The sequence below is a fragment of the Vombatus ursinus genome, unplaced genomic scaffold, assembly GCF_900497805.2.
Source record: "Vombatus ursinus unplaced genomic scaffold, bare-nosed wombat genome assembly UNPS02014789.1, whole genome shotgun sequence".
In the NCBI taxonomy this organism is placed as follows: domain Eukaryota; kingdom Metazoa; phylum Chordata; class Mammalia; order Diprotodontia; family Vombatidae; genus Vombatus; species Vombatus ursinus.
Window position 1 is genome coordinate 6,446,858 of NW_020954567.1, and position 20,153 is coordinate 6,467,010.

The 20,153-nt window shown below is 41.1% G+C and overlaps 1 protein-coding gene across 1 annotated transcript in view; it reads right to left on the reverse strand.

The window, feature by feature from the left end:
- Positions 1-6,409, reverse strand: part of CD247 (CD247 molecule) — a 92,832-nt gene extending 86,423 nt beyond the window's left edge. The window contains exon 1 of the mRNA XM_027868408.1: positions 6,196-6,409. Within this exon, the coding sequence (XP_027724209.1) occupies positions 6,196-6,253 (58 nt within the window). The 5' untranslated portion in view covers positions 6,254-6,409. The remainder of the gene's footprint in view (positions 1-6,195) is intronic.
- Positions 6,410-20,153: the final 13,744 nt, after the last annotated feature.

The window sequence follows — 20,153 nt, forward strand, 5'->3', positions numbered from 1 at the left end:
TCATTTGGGCCATATTCTCTGGTATTCTCTATATGCTATTGTTTGAGGGCCAACCTAGCTAAGTTCAGAGAGGTTAACCATCAGACATTTGGCTGCCAGGTCATGAATTATTTTGACCTGATCAATTCATGACCATCTTTTATTAAGGCATAGCAGCACTGAGATCTATATTTGTTCAACGGAATTCCCCACAAGTCGTGAATCCTTTAAGAATTGAAGTTTTCCTCTTCAATAACTTTTTCACCAGCTTTTTATTTTCTTTTTTTGCAAATACTTGGGCCTTTTTTTTTTTAAACTAACAATGGCCAGCCTTTAGAGGGTGCTTTAAGATTTATAAAAGCCCTTTCCTTTCTGCTGAAGAACTCAAAACTTATCACCTGATCTTATTACTTTTCCTTTAAGAGGGAATAACAGAATGGTAAAACTAAAAAGAACCATCAACATCATTTAGTTCGACAGCTCCATGAAACTAATGCATCAGGGAAGGCCTTGCCCGTTGGGTCATAGCATAGTCAGGACTATAACCTAAGTCACCTGATTCCCAGTCCAGGGACCCTTCCATTCTACTATCCATGGTGTGTGTGTGTGTGTGTGTGTGTTTGTGTGTGTGTGTGTGATACATTCTGTTCGTTTTTCTGGTGGAGAAAATGAGGCACAGAAAAGGAAAATGACTTGTTTATAACAACATGGAGTCCAACGTGGAGTCCAGTTTATATCCCATTGTTTTCTGTGCCCCAATCCATGCCACCTCAGTGAGGCAGTGTTTTACTTGAAATTTTCTTGAAGGAATACCCAGAGTCTGCCTTGGACTGACTAGACCCAGCCTTTCTATTATGAGTCAAGAACCAGCTCAGCCTTTCTGGTTCTCCATCCTCTTGACTACTTCAACTATAAATCCTAGTCATAGACCTCAGAGCCATGGAAAGAATGCTGGATCTAGAATTTAAGGACCCAATTTCAAATCCCTCTTCTACTTCTTACTACCTTGGTGACCTTTCTACCCCTTGTGTCTTTTCCCCTCTCTGGGCCTCAGTTTCCTCATCTCTAAAATGAGAGGATTGGACGAGATGACCTCTGAAGTCCGCTCTAAATCCACAATCTTATGACCTCAAACTGGAAAGGATCTTAGAGACCATCTGTTTCAGTGTTGTCATTTTACAAATGAGGACATCGAGGCTCAGAGGGGTAGAATAATTTGCCCCAAATCACACAGCAAGTTAGCGACAGGCTTAGGACGAGAATTCGGGTCTGCTGACGCTTGTACCGAACACAAATTTGAGCTAGGTTGCTGCCTATACACTCCTTCCCTTCTCCTTCCCTGGAGGGTTCACATATTTATTAATATAACAGCCATTAAACCATGAAAACCTTTTCTTGTTTTCCGTACTAATACTTTAGTTGCTCTAAATGATTTTTAAAAGTTTTCTACTGGTCTAATTCAAAGTAATATAATGAGAAAGACAGAAGTCATAAATGTTCTTGACTTTTCCACAACGGTTTAGGTCAAGTTGGAGAATGCATTGGACACCCTTTCCTCCATTTTAATTACTTTAATAACTGTAAATTTCTCCTCATTAACAGCCCTTTTACCTCACATAGGATGGTATGAGTCAGGTCCTTTGTTTTATACCATTTGACCTGCCGTTTTAACTGCTTAAATTTTTAGGAAGTATTGCACAGAATCTTTCTGTTCTCCACAGAAAAAGGTCTGATAGAAATAAAAAATCTAGTCCAATAGAAAATAAAATCAGTCCATAAGGACTATTTTAACCACATGATCATTTAATAAGGATGCTTGTCTTTTAGGCCCTGGCTGAATGAGATGGCCATATTCAACTCAGCTTGATTCAAAAAAACTTTTGTTTTGCCTTTGCTACGAAAACTGGGTCAGTGGGGCTCAGTTAACTTCCCAAACTTTCCGTGTGGCTTTTAAAAAGATTTTACTAAATTAACTGATTGACCAAATTGACAGAATCAACTCATTGTCTTAGCACTGTATAAATGCGGCCTTTGACCCTGGTTGACCAAAGAAATTTCAGTTCATTGCCGGTTGTTTGCCAATTTATAATTAATTCATAGACCCAAGAGAACAGGAGTTCTCAGAGATCTCCAGGCTGCTGTAGATCCACCAAGGGTTCTCTTGGACTATCTTTCAACTAAGATGCAAGTCATATCATAAAATGTATCTTTAAAAAATACATTTTAAAAATTATGAACTTAATTATCAACAAACATAAAAATCCAAACACACAAAGAAAAAAAAGAATTGTATATAAAATGCTGAACTTTGATTATGTACATTTGCTTTAAAACAGAACATAATGAGTTTAAGAAGGTAGTAATAAAACTGCCATTTGTTTCTGTGGCCCTTTGTGAATTTCTTTTTTTTTTTCCTGTTTTATTGATGCTTTTTTTTTAATACTTGAATTCTTTTAAAATAGTTTTTCAATGCACACACAGAACATACACATTATTTTCTAAAGTAGCCACATTCATCATTATTCATTCAGGCAAAAGCTCCACAAAATTGTATTGTGGTTCCAAGGGTTTTGGAAGGCATTGCAACAGTAAATCCAAGGAGACTTTTGCCCTGTCTTAAGAAGTTCATGGACCAAGAAATCTGAGAAGTGCTGTGTTACAAGGAGTAATTGGCTCTTGTATATCAGCAAAACAAGAATTTCTAGGGGCATAAATGAACTAACATGAAAGATTCCATTCTTATGTCATTTGAATGAATATCCCTCTTATACTTAAACATTTCTCCCAACCCAGTGGGATACAAGTTGCTTATACTAGGAACATTGTGTAGCAGTTGCTTTTAAGTTTGTATTAAAAGAGTTTTTCTTAGAGACCCAGTTATGTGTTACACATACACTCTTATGTACGCATAGATTTCCTCCCGTGTATGCAATTAAATTTCACGACTATATAATACTGATCATTGACAACTAGATGGATTTTTCTTTAAAATGTTCTTTGAGTCAATTCTATGTAATAGTCCTAGGACACTGAATTATTCAAATATATTTTTTCCTGAGGACACTTCCCTACAAAACAAAGAATAATAAGATACTTACGTGCATTATCATTGGATCAGCCAAATCTTTGAAGCCCATTAGGGAATATCCCCATTTGGTGGTCAAGGTAGAGGGGTTAGTATTGAATGCCTAAATTGTGACCAGTTGTACTAATAAATCTCCAGTGAGATGAGTAAAGCATTATTGGATGGATTGAATCACTCATTTCTTGCTTTATTATATAATTAGGTGCCAATGGCCAAACACAAACTGTATGTAGTCATATTCCTTTCTTGCAAGTCTCCTGTATATAGGCCCAGGTTCAGATAATCTCCTGAAGGCAACTATAATGCCAGGTCACTTGGCTTTATTCACAAAGGTGCTAGATCCCTGCCTCTTGGCCCTCGGGGTGGTCTGTGGGACACAAGTATTATTCTCTTGTTCTAACTCTCCATCACAGGAAAAAGGGAGCATTCTTGGGACATGGATGGAAAGTATCAATAAGGATACAAAAGCAGAACTAATATTTGTAGTGTGAATATGTATGTTATTTCAAATGCTTCTCAACTTAAGCTTTGGTATCTTCTGGCAAAGTCAATAATAGCATATCCGGTTATTACTTGGTTTTTTTTTTTTAATTGCTTATTTTTTGTTTGCTTTGTAGAATGACCTATATATTATTGCTTTAGAAATAAAGGTTTTAAGGCAGTGGTAATGTTGTAAAAATCACAGTAAAAATGAAAGATAAATATAATTTTAAAAAAATATTATAGGTAAGAGAAAAAAAGGCTTCGTTCAAATTCTAGCTTGTAGCCATTTCATAGGACCATAGCCTGAGAGTCAGAAGGGACCTTAGAGTTAATTAGTTTAAGGCTCTTATTCTATAGGTAAGGAAACTGAGGCCCGTTGAGGTGAAGTAACTTGTCCAATGTCCCACTGGTAGTAAATAGTCAAACCAGGATTTGAACCCAAGACATCTGACTTCAGATCCAGGGTTATTTCTACAGTATCAAACTGCCACCTCAGTAAGAAAATGGTACAGACTTGGCCACTGGGACCAAAGCCACTCTACTTTTTTTTTCTTCCACAACAAATTTGGAGTGTCTATCCATACTTAATGAGGAGATCTTCCATCAAGGCCTGGGCTGCTATGGCAGCCATTTGAAAAAAAAAAAGTCTTTTTTGCCAGCAGCCTTGAGTTAAATCATTTTCATTTGGGGGGCAGCTACAGATGTCATTCAGATGTTGAAATAATAGGACTGAAGAAAAGCTGACAAGGTAGCCCATTGGCTTTCTGTTTTGTCTCCAAAGGGCAAAGGGCCTAGCTCCCTATACTGTCCTGTCCCCATTAGATGAATCTCAGGTTTACACTTCACCACCACTACCCTATGGTAAAATGGCCTGCCTTTCCTTTCCACTCTCTGGCTTCTCCAGTGGTACTATTCCCTATACATTTGTCTACTCTTGATCTAACAACATTACAGTTTGGCATCACGGCTAAGTTTCACTTTGGTTTGAGGTAGGCTTTTTGTTGTTTTTTTAAGGGGAGGAGGTACAAACCAGGCATAGTTACAGTATCTCCTGGGTAAGATCTATATCACTCAATTGGCTTAGCCCTAGATCCCCCCTATAACCCCCACATACCAACTGATTGATTTTCTCCACCCTCTAAATTCAACACATTTTTACTCTTTGCTTGGGCATCGTGGATCTTCCATTAAGTCACCTCAATCCAACATATTGTTTTCACAGGAAGATAGACTTTGGTTTCTCTTATGGGCAAACGGCTATACAATGTGAGTCATTCACAATGACAACATTAAGCAGAAAAAGTTGTGTTCTTACAGAAAATGTCACGTTGCCCAATTTCCCATAACCTCACTCCAAAGAAATGAAGAGAGCGTGTGCTCCTGATAGAGGTATAGGTGCCATGTTGTTCTCTTAATCACCCAAACTTTCTTTCTCATCTCCCAGAGGCTTGAGAGCGTAGAGTAGGATATCAGACTATGTAAAGTGGTGGGGAACTAGATATGGAGAGAGATCTACATCTGTTGGAAGGCACTTTCCATTTCTAGCTCTTTTCTTTACCTCTTTAAGTTCAAACCAGGCTCATCCTACCCTTGGTGAAAATTAAAACCCTATATCTGTAACAAGTTCAATACCAAAGCTACCCATTCACTTTCTTCCCTGTGCCCTGAGCTAGAAGGCGGAAGAAAATTTAAAAATCCTGAAGTGAACATTGGAACAAAGTCACTTGATGGTTATTGCCATTTGGGGTGTCTCTAGAATAGGCCAGCACCAAGGGCCAGCTTCAGCATCCTTTTGCCTTTACACTCCCTCACTGTCCCCTAGCCTCTTGCTTCCTATTTGCCTCCCCCACTCCTCTTAAGCCTAGAGAGTGACTTGAGAGCTCTTACAGAGCCCAGGTTGGGTGTGTCAAGGGCCTGCCTGCAGGCCTTTCTCTAGGCCATGGATCTACGAGGCCAACTATGACAAAGCTTTTTGAAAGTCTGGGCTTTTCACCAGCACTTTTTGATAGCATGCAAAATGAGGGCCTGGTCTGGCTGAAGTGGCTAGATACTCTCCTGGGGACTCAGGAAAAACTGGCTGCAAATGAAAGACCCTTCCCAACACATTACTTCTGCCCCTCAACTCCAGCTCTTCCTCTTGGCCCACTTAACATTCATTTTTCATCCTGAGATAGCCCGCCGGGAAACCTGAGAATACTTTTTAGTTTGCAAAGAAGAAAAGGCTCCAAACAAGAGTGGTAGCAAGTGGAAGGCTCAAATCTAAAGGCGAGACATGCATCACAGCTCAGATGACAGTTTCTGGTTCAGGTCTGCCTTATCTTGTACCCTCCTCCCCGAAGACACCAGCAACTGCTTCAGTTGTCCTTATGTCTTGACTCCCACCTCATTCTCTTCTGCAGGCTTTTTGTACACCTAGGGGAAAAAATCTATATCTAGGAGAGGCAGGGGACGTGTAGGAAAGTCATGTCTTTGAGTGGCTAGCTCTTGTGATGAGGAGGACAAGCATAGCACAGGTAGGGTCCCATCCTGTCTCCCCCATCGCCACTCCCCTTCTCTGATGCCAGGAGGATGGAGAGACCCATTTCTTTCCCCCTTCTCCAGTGGATTTCTAAAAGAGTCCCCCCTGCTATCTGAAAACGTGGCCTTACCTGTAATTGGGACCCGTGCCTGCAGGATGGCGGCGATAACAATCCCCTTCCACTTCATCTCTTTCTGTCCCCCAGGATGGTGCGGGGGGGACAGGAGGCCAATTGGCAGCCGGGTCTGGGACGATGAAGAGAAAAGCTACCTCCGCAGGCTTTGTTCTTCTGACTGCCTCCTCAGGAAGTGTGAGGACTAGAAGATCTTTCAGAAAGCACCTGCCAACAGGGAGGCTGCATGACACACACTCCCCCTTTTGGTTCACAATGAGGAAGCTTCAGAGGTTTGAGGTTTTGGGGTGTGTGTATGTGTGTGTGTGTGTGTGCTTTTTCTCTCATCTCAGGATTGATCTTTCATTTTCCTTTTTTCAATAGGGGTGTTAGAAATGGCTAATTGCACATCCCATGCTCCAGGGATCAGGTAAGTTTGCTTCCTGGACAGACATGACCCAGCTGCTTGCTAGAACTGAGAGCTGCCTCTTCCCCGGCCCCTTTTCTTGCACCTCCTCATATCAGTGCCAATCTGACTGACAGAACCTGCTGGGTGGCTAGAAACCAACTGACATCAATGAATCAGATTTTATATTTTGCAGAGTACATTTTGAAGAAAGGAGCTGGCCACTTTGAGATAAGTTTTAGAGACACTATTCCCACTCCACCCACCCCCAATCATGTTCACCAACCCTTTCCACATTTTCCAACTTGACAGTAGGGACGTTGACGACAGATCTGGTTCTCTCCCCCTCCCTGCCCCCGACCTCATAGCTTAGATCTGAAGAAATGTCCCAATTTTCTGATACTGAAGGGAGGCAGGCTAACCCTAAGTTTCACTAAGGATTTGTGAGAATTGAGTTTCAGCGGGACAGGACAGTGTTTCACAATCTTGCACATTCCAGCAAGATTAGTCCTGACTTGGGTTTGGAGAGAGAGGTCAGCTTTCATTGAATATACATACCCATCCTGAGTCACTTTTCACACTACATGGTAGTAGGTCATTTGGAAGCACTCTTGAAAGTTATTATTCTGGAGGCAGTACAGTAGAAAGCAAGGTGGATTTAGATTTGAAGGACCTGATTTCAAATCCTGGCTCCATTAATGTCACCTGTATTACCTTAGTCAGATCACTGAACCTCTTTGGGAATCTGTTCTTCATCTATGGGCAGCTCAGTGGTGCAGTGGATACAGCACTGGCCCTGAAGTCAGGAGGACCTGAGTTCAAATCTGGCCTCAGACCAAACACTTGACACTTACTAGCTGTGTGACCCTGGGCAAGTCACTTAACCCCAATTGTCTAAAAATAAAAAAAAAAGAGTGTTGAAATAGATGACTTCTAGACGGTAGGTACAGGTTCCAACTATAGATAAAGACATCCAGCTCTATGTCACATAGTCTGTTTTTTTTCCCTCCAGTAGAATGTTAGCTCTTTGAAGGCAGGAACAGTTTTGTATTTCATTTTGTTTTTGTCTTTATAGCCCTAATACCTAATCCAGGAACTTGCACATAAAAAGTGCTTAATAATAATTGCTGAATTGGACTGAATAGGATTGGATTAGACTGAAGTTGGGTCATAACGTTCCTATAGAACTGACCTGTTCTCCACAGAATCTTTGGGACTGAGAAAGGTTGAAGGCTGGTTTGACCAGAGCTGAAATGGTCTTGGGAACATTGCAAGTTAAATAGCTTTTGGAATCACTTGAATTAACTATTAATTAGCAAGAGTGACAGCGACTGAGTTTCAGGCTAGAGATCAAGGGATATATAACTTAGGTAGAAGGTGGTAATGCCTTCCTGTGTCATTTACATGACTAGATTAACTCCTTGATAACCAAATTAACATTGATAAGGCCTTGGTTCTGGCATGGATGGTGCCTCCTTGGTAAATCTTATTGGTATTTTAACACCACTTTAAGGATCATTGGTTGAATTGTAGCTAATAACATCCTTGAACTATGGCTGAAGTCCAATGACCTTGGAATTAGGAGAGTTAGACAGCTGCAGAGATGCAGAGAGGAACAGAGATTTAAAGAGCCATAGAGAGAGATTCCGGTCCTCTGGAAGCAAGTCAATGTTAGCCCTTCCAGGGAACTAAGTCCTTCAAGGAATGGAAAAGACAACCTTGTCATCTCTGAGATAGCAACAAATGGAGACAATGATGGAACAGAGAAGACAAGCCAGGACCAGCCAGGAGCTACAGGACCTGAACTGGCATCGCTGTGGCAGCGGTGGTAGAGTGATGGAGGAGTTCTTGGACAAGCAGTAAAATGATCAGGCTGAGCCTCCTGGACATGGAGAAGGAGTTCCCAGAAAAAGCAGGACCCACACCTAAGGAACAATGAGGAACTAATGGGACCTTAGAAAGGTGTGGGGAGGGGGAAGCCAATTTTCTACAAACCCTGAATTATTTCCCCTTTGAAAGGAATCCCAACAAAGGTATTATTATAAGTCTAGAAGATTATATAAGTTTTAAGGGAGGTGAGACTCATTAGAAAGAAGGGTTGCTTGACTCTTTAGCAACCCTTAATGTTTGTCCTTACTGGAGGGACCTCAACAAGCATAATGCTATAAGTCTGGAAGTGACTTTCCTGGTAAGGTGGAGCTTAACGGGAGAAATATTAACTGTCTAGAGACTCCTCGGGCTTTCCCTTTCTCTAGAGTACTCTAAGTCTTGAAGATTGTGTAGATCTCTGGGAGAGGTGGAGGTCTACCCAAGAGGGAAGGAAATTTCTCTTGACTATTTATGGGTTAATTGTGAGTTACTTGAATTTTCTTTCAGGTGAAATTAAAGCCTGTCCTTTATTTGATATGCTGTTAGCCTGAGTGCTTGCATGGGAACTGAAAGTCTTTTTTCCTTTCTGTGGAGATCAAGGAATGAACCCAAATCTAATGTTCCCAGGGAAACCTTGGATGGGGTCACAAACCAAAGAGAGAGTATGATTACTGAGAAGCCCCCAAAACTGGGTTCAGATTATAATACTCAAAGCTATTAGTTCTGCGCCACAGGTTACACTCAGAAATTGGTGCTGAATTTAAAAAAAAGGATGTCATTGTTGTTACTTTGACACTCAAGTTTTTCTCCTTTAACACAAGATCACCCTTCAAATGGATTGGATCTGTGGAAATATCCCAACTATCTATAAGTGGACAGAAAGTGGTCTTTCCGCACATTCATGCAAAATTGTGAAAGTTGAATCCATAGCTAGACAGAAGAGAACCTTAAAACTTACACACTTCGGAAAGACTAGAGTTTGTGTACTGCTGGTCCTGGGGTTTGAACCTAGGAGCTCAGATAGGGCTGATTTCATGAGAGTCATCCAATCTTTCATTCCAGAGACTTCAAGCTATCTGGACCAAAACACTCAGAGGAAGCTGTGTCCCTGGGACACACACACACACACACACACACACACACACTCACACACATCTTACAGAGATAGAAGGGACTTGACAAGATGCAGAATCTCTAACTTCCTTCAAGGCTCACCTCATGTGCCATCTCACACAGGAAGACGTTAGAGCTTGCTCCTTCCTCCCCGAAGTGTCATGTACACAGTCATATCTGCTTACATGGTGTGCCCCCGCCTCCCCATCCTGCCTCCGACTAGCACTTACTGGGTGGCTCTGGGTACTGCGCTTAACCTCTCCGTTCTCTGGGCTGATGGTGTCAAACTCACATAGAAATAAGGAGCTGCTAAGCCATACATAAGGATTCCTACAGCTGCATATTGAATTAGAAAACCACATTATTATCATTATTTATATTCTATTGTACTCTTATTTTTTTTCATTGTTTTTTTATTACATTTTAATCTAGCCAGGGGCCATGTGTGACCCACAGGCTGGGTGTCTGCCACCTCAGCCACATGCAACTCTGGAAGACTATGAATTGCCCAGACCTTCGGTGATGGAGATTTCCTTATCCAAGAATTCCCTTTATGAAGTCCAATCCCTATTCCAATCCCTTATCTCACCAAGGTAAGCTCCTTGAGGGCAAGACTAATCACTAGGACAGACCAAGCTCCAGTTTCTCTTCAGTCAGGAGGACCAACCTCAAGTTTACCTCTTCTTACCCTCCCCCTCAACCCCCCAGCATTTATGCACTCAACCCAGCACTGGAGAACGATCCAGGGAAACACCAAGCTTTCTGTGGCTTTCAGAGGGCTGACTATCTCTACCCCTAGTAACACCCCTTTTGTGAGTAGCAGTTGTCCCTTATTCTAAGATTGTGGTGTGTAGATTTACTCAATTAGACTAGTATGGCTTGTGGTTCCCCTAATTCAGTTCCAGCTTTGGCTCTCTAGTTGTATAAACATTATAGGACCCCTGATCAATTCTTGTTGCTTGCTTATTAGTAGTCAAAAAGCAAAGCCGGGCTCAAGGACAGGCTAATGTGCAGAGATAGACCCGTCCCTTGGCTTCCATTTCTCCATCTTGCCTTATTGTCTTATTCCTTTCTGAAAAAGTCTGTATCCCAGCCTGGCCCAGCCCCACAGCCCTTTATCTAGTTCTGACATTGCCCTGGTAACTGAAATTTTAAGGGCAGTGCCTCACCTTCCCTCTGCGCCCTTGGTAGATTCACAAATCAGCATAACCACTTTGGAAAGCAATTTGGAATTACACAAATAAAATGACTGGAATACCCACACCCTTTGATCCAGAAATTCTTTTTACTAATCTTTTACCCCCAAGGAAATGATAAACAAGAAGAAAGTTCTCATATACACCAAAATATTTATGGCAGCACTTTTTGTGGTAGCAAAGAATTAGAAGGAAAAGTAGATGCCCATCAGATAGGGGATGGAGAAACAAATTATGGTATGTGAATGTAATGGAATGCTCCAGTGAATATTTCTCATAAGAATTCCTAGAATATTCCTTATAAGGAACAATAAATATGATGAATACAGAGAAACATGGGGAGATGTACATGATATGATGCAGAGGGAAGTAAGCAGAATTAAGCAAACAACACACATAAGGATCACAACAATGTAGATGGAAAAAAACCCCACAAAATGTGTGAGGGACAAAGAGAGGTGGTTGGCTGAATTACAGAATATTATAAGAGTAATAATATATAATGAGGCTAGAAAGATAGAGTGGGGCCAGGTGGTGAAGAGTTTTAAAAGCTAGACAGAGGCCTTTCTATTTTATCCTAAAGGCAATTAGAGAGCCACTAGAATTTACTGAGTAGAGGAATGACCTAGTCAGATGGACACTTAGGAAAAATCACTTTGGCAAATGCATAGAGGATGGATTGCAATGGAGAGAGAACTGGAGTAGAGAGACCAACTATAAGGCCATTGCAGATTCCTTCCTAGATATATTCAAATGAGAAGGCAAAGACTACTCCCTCTGGGTGAGGAGAGAGGCCTCAGGCCTTTATCCCTCCACTGGGGCCATGTTGCCTTCGAGCACATGACCTGGTTGTTGCTTTTTTCTCTGTTGTATTCATTCTTTCTGACTTTCAGTTGGAGGAGACTGGATGTGATTTTGACCTTCTGAACTTCAAAAGGTCAGGGGAGCAAGCCAGCAGAAGTCTGGAAGTGTAGTCCATGTCAGGAATTGCCAAGAACAAAGTCCTGATTGATCTACCTGGTCCAACTGAGCATTAGCCGAGATGTAGATTCATTCCTCCATCAGCAGTATTGCATTTGGAAGGAATTTGGTGGGGCAAATGCTATGCAGACACAGCCCAGGACTCAGATGGTAAAAGGAAAAATGTGCCCTTAAGTGTTGGAGGAAAGTGTTTGCACGTTTATTCTTACTATATCTTTTTAGTAAATATCCTTTCCTAAAAACAAAAACAAGGCCATCTCAATAGTCTAGAGAAATAGACTAGAGAGAATGAGAAAGAGAAGCAATGAGATCCTGAACTAAGTAGATCCTGGCTAAGCATTTACTGAGTAAGGAAGTGACCTAGTTAGATGGGCACTTAGGAAAAATCGCTTTGGCAAATGTTTAGAGGATGGATGTAATGGGGAGAGAACTGAGACCAATTAGAATGCCATTACAGATTCCTTCCTGGATATATTCAAATGTTAAGGCAAAGACTACTTCGTTGCAGTGGGGAAGGTTGAGTATAATGCTGAGGTCATGAACCTGGGAGACTAGAAGAATGATAATGCCTTCAATGAAAACAGAGAATTTAGGAGAGAGGTGGGGACATGAGCTTTATACATGTTGAGTTTGAAATGACTCTGAGTCATGAAGTCTAAAATGAGCAATTGCAGTTGCCAATGAGGAACTGAAGCTCAGGAGAGAGGCTGGGGTTGGACATATAGATCTGTAAATCATCTACATAGAGCTTATAATTAAACCCATAGGAGCTGGTGAGGTCACCAAGAGGGTATAGAGGAAGAAGAGTGTCCAAGACAGAACCTTTGGGGACCCACACAGTTATTGGGTATGACTTGGTGGAAAATTCTGCAAAGGAGCTGGAGGACAGGTTAGATATGTGGAAGAACCAGGAGAAAACAGCATCATGGAAACCTGGAAAGAAAAGGGTAACCAGGAGTAGAAGGTGACTAGCAGTGTCAAATGCAGCAGAGAGGTCAAGACGATGAGGCCTGAGAAAAGACCCGAAGATTTGGCGATTAAGAAATCATTAGTAACTTTAGAGTTAGTAGTTTCAGTTTAGTGATAAGGTTGGAAGCCTGCTTGCAAAGATATGAAGACTGAGAGAGAGAGGAAGTGGACGGTGGATAGCTCTTTTCTAGGAGTTTGGTTGAGAAAGGGAAGAAAGATTTAGGATGATAGCTTGAGGGAATTGTAGGCTTTTGTGAAGTTATTGTTGTTTTGGTTTTTTAGGATGGGGAGATTTGAGCCCTTTTGAAAGCTGTAGGAAAGGAATCTGTAGACTGGGAGGAGATAAGGATTGGGAGGAGGTTTCACAGAAGAGTGTGGGATTTGCTGAGGTGTTGGACTTGGCAAGGAGAAGGGCTGCCTCTTTCTTTATCAGAGACTGGAGGAAAGGAAGAGGGGGAGCACCAATGTTGAGGGGTTTTGACATGAAAAGTTACCTAGCTCACTTTGAATGGCCTCAAATGTTTTATAAAGTAGCTGGGTAGGAAAAGAAGAAGGGTAGATGGCTTGAGAAGAGAAAATTTTAGGGAGGAGTATGTGGATTGCTTTGCTGCAATGAGGACCCAGTTCACATTGGATAACAAATTTGTTGGGTACTCAGTCAGCTTGTTTACATGACTTCCACCAGCTCTGTTTCAGAAGCACGCAAGCAGGATCAGAGTAGGCAGATAATGGGAGTAATGCAAGGCCGGGGCTTAGCAAGAGATAAGTGGCAACTGGACAAGGGAGTAAAGGATTCAAGAACAGGGTACAGCGTGGAGTTGAATTGCTTAACTACAGGGTCAAGATTGGGAAATGAGGACACTTAAATCAGAGCCCGGGTAATGGCCTGAAAAAAGTACTGAGGGGAGGTCTTGATGAAGGTTAAGAATAGATTTAGGAATAGATGGGGAGAAGTGGAATGTCAGGAAGTTATGGTCAGATAGAGAACTTTCCAAGTTTTTGATTGAGGAAGTGGAGCACTGGTTAGCGATGGTGAGATCAAGGGTGGGACCTGCCTTGACTAGGTACAGTACACATTTATGTCATCCAACTTCAACTGGACCCTCAGTATATCAAGGCAATCTTTTTATTCCTCCTTAATAGATTCTCCGTTATAACGGATTTCAGTGAGATATCTGAGTCTTTCATGCTATCCTTATGGACAAAATGAAGAAGTGTGGGTTACATGATTAACTTAATTCGTGGGTAAACGGCTGTCCCCACAAATAATTAATAGAATGAGTCCTAGAAGGCTCTATGTAATATGTCTTAAGACTCTGTCAAAATCAATGATTTTGGGGGAAAACTATTATAAGATGCAATCAATATATCTTCCACTGTCTTTTAATATAGAAACTGCAGCCTTTTAAATAGAATGAGGAGGTGTGGCTGGTGTCATGACCTCAAGCTCAGAAAGGGAGCTAACAAACACTAGGAAATTAAGTGTCTGAGGCTGCCATGATCAATAATACCCTACCTTTGATCACTGTGTTGTTCATGTTACTTTGAACTGGGTCCTGGATTTAGCCTGAGACCCACTTAGGTGTTACTGCTGACTGTTTAACTCTCTGCTATTGAACTGGCAAGCCTCCCTCTCTCTCATAGTTGGACTCTGGTTGGTCTCTGGTTGTTTTGGTCTATGACTGCACTTGCATGTCTTAGGTCAAAGTCTTTTGAGAGGTTCCCTAGAACACACTGAGGTCTTCCCCTCAGGTCCCTATAATAGAGGAGTAAACAGTCTCCCTGCCAAGTGGGATCAAATATGATAAGACACAGGATACCAAAAGATCTCGACAGGCCTAAATAATGATGGAAAGAAGTAAACAAGCATTTGTTAAATACCTACTATGTGCCAGGCATGGTCCTCAGTTCTACACAAATATTATCTCATATATCCTCAACCCTGGGAGCTAGATGCTATTATTATCTCCATTTTACAGTTATAGAAACTGAGGCAGATGGAGTAAGTGACTTGCCCTGGGTCACCCAGCTAGTAAGTGTCTGAGGCCAGACTTGAACTCAAGTCTTCTTGACTCCAAGCCTGGGGCTCTCTCTACTGCATCATCTGGTTGCCTGGGTCCACTTAAAACCCTCCAGATATTTTTCAGGCAAATTGTTGCCTAACCGTATCTCCCCCTAATTATACCTTTGAAGTTGGTTTTTTAAATCCTAGTGTAAGACTTTATATTTATCCCTACTAAATTTAATCATATTCGATTTAGTTAGATACTCTAAACCTGTCCAAATCTTCCCTGGACACTGACTGTCATCCATCAGCCAGTGTTTTAACTACTGGCCTCCAGTCTAGGAACAAAGACCATCCTTAATCCATACTTCTTCTTTAGGCAATGGTGGAAGGGTTTGGGGAAGGAAGGGTTAATTTACTCAAGACTGGAATGAGTCCTTAATAGGCACTTCATAATGGGCATTGATTTAACAATTGATTCCTTTTGTTTTAATTAAAGAAAGTTAGGTTTTATCAAGATTTTTTTTGGCATCTATTGTTATAATCATATGGTTGGCTTTAAGCCTGTCTGCCATATTTTCTTGATCATTTTTGTAATGTTGAAATCTTGAATACCTGCTACAAATTCTGTTTGGTCAGAAGAGCTAAAGGGCTGGGGCAGAGATGACACACGACGCAACTGGGTGGATATCCCAGGAATGGACGAGGAGAAGGAATGGAAGGCCTGGAAAGTCTTTCTTCATGCCTGAGAAGCTATTTATTCTTCTTCACTGACCCACTAGCAAGTGAGTGAACCTCACAGAGCAATAGGGTTCCTGTATAGCCTAGCCCAGGGGTGGGGAACCTGTGGCCTTGGGGCTACATGCGGCCTTCTAGGCCCTTGGGTGTGGCCTTTTGACTAGTCCAAGTTTTACAAAACAGATCCTTTTATTAAGGGGATTTGTTCTGTGTAGTTTGGATTTAGTCAAAGGGCTGCACTTGAGGACGTAGAGGCTCATGTGTGGCCTGGAGGTTCCCCACCCCGGGCCTAGCCAAGGAGCCAGCCACAACAGAAGCAATGGGAAGGAAGCATCTGAGGCCCCAGCCAGTTAGGGAGGAAAAGTAGCCAGAGAAAAACTGTGAACCCTAGGTCCTTGGTTGCTTCAAGTGACTGGATATTGATTCTCTAGGAAGTCACGAATGGGAACAGTATTGGAGGGCTGGCTAGTTTTAGCCATTCACCAGCTCCTACCAAGAGTGACCAATAGGTTATTCTGAATCCAAGCACTTGAAATGTGTCCCTGGATCTTCTGGATTTGGATTACAACCGCAGATTAATTTTGTGCTATATAGATCTGGGAGAAAATACCACATGGTAGTCATTTTGATATATTTGATTGCATTCCTTTTATTTATATATGGGTTCATGAGTAAAGAGCTGCATAACACAAATTATGCTTGTATGATTGACACCATTATACAATGCTCATTTGATTGGGGTCTATTAAAACTTAGTGGCATGGGAAAGTAGGAAAGATGTTTGGCAGAATTAGATTTAGGTTATTTTAAACCATATACCAGAATAAGCTCAAAATGGATCTATGACCTGAATATAATACTTTTTTCTCATTAAAAAAATGAGAAAATAATTGGATCAAGTATCTTTTGTATCTATGCTAGGAGAAGAATTCTTAACCAAACAAAGAATAGAGGTAAACACACAAAAATTTAATTACATGAAATGGATAAGCTTTTGCATAAACAGAACCAATGCTGTGAGAATAAGAACAAAAAGCTGTAACTGAGGGAAAAAAAATCTTTGCATGAAATATTTCGCATAAGAATCTGGTATCCGGGGCAGCTAGGTGGCGCAGTGGATAGAGCACCGGCCCTGGATTCAGGAGGACCTGAGTTCAAATCCACCCTCAGACACATAACACTTACTAGCTGTGTGACCCTGGGCAAGTCACTTAACCCCATTGCCTAGCCAAAAAAAAATAATAAATAAAAATTTTAAAAAAAGAATCTGGTATCCAAGGTATATTGTGTTAACCCAAAAATATTAAAAAATAGAGTCATCCCCCAAAGGATAAATGGTCAAAGGATATGACGTTATCAAAAGAATCGCAAACTATTAATAACAAAATGAAAGATTATTCCAAATCACTAATAAGCAAAGAAATTAACTTAAAACATTGCTGAGAGTTCACCTTACACTAAGTAAATTGGCAAACGTGACAAAGATGGAAATAGTTTTGGAGGGGTAGCAGAAAGACTAGCAGACTTTGGTGTTTACTGATTGTGTTTCTGTAAATTGCTTCAACCATCTGGAAAGCAATTTGGAATTATGCAACAACAACAAAATTTCCCTAAGGAGATTAACAAATGAATAAATGCATGAATAAATGTTTTAAATACTAGGTTCCACATCCTGTGCTAAGAACAGAGGATACAAATACATAAAGATAGTCCCTGGCTTTAGGGAGTTTACATTTTACCACATTTTGTGGTACTAAAGAACTGGAAATAAAATAGATGCCCACAAGTTGGAGAATGGCTCAACAAATTGTGGCCCATGAGTATAATTTTACTGTGCTATAAGAAATGACAAATTCAAGATTTCAGAGAAGTGTGGGAAGATTTCTATGAACTGATACAAAGTGAAGTAAGTAGAACCAGGAAAACAATATGCCTGACTAAAACAATGTAAAAATACAACAAGACAAAAATGAAATCTCTGTCACTAAAATGATTGAGTTTAGCCCTAGAGATGAGCAAATGTACCTCTCTATCCTCTTGACAAAGATAGTCTATAGGTGTGGAAGGTTACATATGCTGACACTGCATTAGTCAAACATGGTTGATGTTGGTTTTGCTAAGCTGCTTTTTTTTTTTCTTTTATTAATCCTTGTCACTAGGGATAGTTTATTGTATAGGGGAGGGATATATTCAGAAATGGAGGTGATGTAGAAATAAAATATTAATAGAAATAAGAGGGAGAAGAGAGTTTAAAAAACGACTTTAGCGGCAAGGAAAGAGGAAGGAGTCCACAAAGTGGATAGGGGTTGAGCCAATTGACAAATCGGCTAACTCCTTAGGTAACACAACCCTACTCATAAAAAGTGTGGCCTGGGGCAGCTAGGTGGCACAGTGGATAGAGCACTGGCCCTGGAGTCAGAATAACCTGAGTTCAAATTGGGTTTCAGACACTTACTAGCTGTGTGACTCTGAGCAAGCTACTTAACCCCGATTGCCTTAAATAAATAAATAAAATAAGATATAAAGAAACGGTATGGCACTAAGAGATAGCATTCTCTAGCTCTCTGAGCAGAGAACTAGGCACTTTCCTGAAGAGACCGCTGATGTTTAGTGGTATAAATAACTACTCAGATGGGTGTCCGACCGCTGATATCTGATTTTTACTGTTGCAGAGCACCAGGCAAATAGCCACTCTGATGATGAAAAATAGATCCATAAAGCATGCCTTTCACCATTCCCGCATCCTTTAACGTCTTTCCCAGATGTAGCACCCAGAATACTGCAGATGGAGTCTTTCAGGGTATTCACATCTTTATATCAAATTCCCTACCATTCTGTTGCAGCCCCTGAATACTAGGTTTGGAGCTTGCTCCATGTTTATATGGACATCCACAGCAAAATTTTTGTGCCGAAAGCAGGAGAAAAGAGAGTGTGCTCTGGGAAAAGCCAGGCTCCCAGGATAACCCCACCCTGATTATAGCTCTGCCTCTCTAGCCTGGAGAAGTCCCCACCTCTCAACCCCAAACATACAAGTATCTATGCCTAATTTCCTCCTTCATCTACTTCTCTCTTCCCCCAAAGACCCAGATAGGTCCTCCATCTCATTACAGGGAGACTAAAGGTCCCAACCATGGCGTTGCTGTTAGCATTTCAGTCCTGAAGCCTGTGGTCACAGGACCTCCAGGATTGATGCAGTACCTCAGTCATGGCTGAATAAGACCCTCCCACCTCTGAGTAAGCCTGGGCTTGGTCTGTGGACTGTAAGCACTACAGCATGATGCCGAAAAGTGGATCATGTTTTCCTCAATATTTGTAGTAAAGGAATAAAGTTGAGGAGGGGTAGAGGTGTAGTCAGTGAAAGACGTCAATTCTGCCCTCCCCCCAACCATCTCTTCCCTCAAAACCTCACCCTGTCCCTCACTGCTCAATAGATTTTTATCATCCCATAGGATCCTCTGGTGAATGAGTTCATTTCTTAAAAGGGATGTAAACAGTGACAAATATATTCCACAAACTTTTCACTGTCATTCTGTCCTCTGATATTTCCATAGGCATTTCTGAAGAAATTGCTCTTGGCACCAGGTGACTCCATCAGGCTCTGGGACACAATGGGGCTCAGATTTGGGGTTGAGGTCAGATAGCTGGGCTCCTTGGGTTCTGGTGGCAAAGAGATTCCCTGACACCTGTCTGGGGCCTGCCCATGAATGGCTGCTCCAAGCCTGAGGAACCCAGGCCAGCAGAGGTAGTGGCAGCTGGGGTAAAAGGTCTTAGACACTCACAGGCCCTCAACAATGCATTAGTGTCCTTATTTTTCCATATTCCCTCCAGCATTTTGTCATTTTCCTTTTCTCTCATGTTAGCCACTCTGATAAGTGTGAGATGGTACCTCAGAGTTGTTTTAATGACAAAATACTGGAGAGGATATGGAAAAATAAAGACACTAATGCACTGTTGGTGGAGTTGTGAACTGATCTAACCATTCTGGAGAACAATTTAGAACTAAGCCCAAAGAACTTTAAAACCGTGCATACTACTAGTAGGTTTCAATTCCAAAGATATCAAAGAAAAAGGAAAAGGACCTATATGTACAAAAACATTTATAGGTTTTGTGTGTGTGTGTGTGTGGTGGCAAAGAATTGGAAACTGAGGGGATGCCCATCAATTGAGAAATGGTTGAACAAGCTGTGGTATATGATTGTGATGGAATACTATTGTGCCATAAGAAGTGATGAGCAGGATAGTTTCAGAAAAACCTGGGATGTCTTGTATGAATGGATGGAAAGTGAAGTAAGCAGAACCAGAACATTGTGCACAGCGGCATCATTATTGTAATGATGATCAACTGTGAAAGACTTGGCAATTCTGATCAAGACTAATGATCTAAGACAATTTCAAAGGACCCATGATGAAAAATGGTTATGTGTCTCCAGAGAACTGATTCAGAATCAGAACACTGAATTCAGAGTGCAGATTAAAGCATACTTTTTAAACTTTCTTTATTTTTCTTGGGGTTTTTGGTGTGTTTTCTTTTGCAACATGGTTAATGTGGAAATGTTTTGCATGACTTCACATGTATACCGCTTACTTTCTTAAGGGGTAGAGTAGGGACAGGAGGGAGAGAATTTGGAACTCAAAATTTAAAATAAATGTTAAAAAATTTTATGTAATTGGGAAATATTTAATGAAATAAATAAAAATA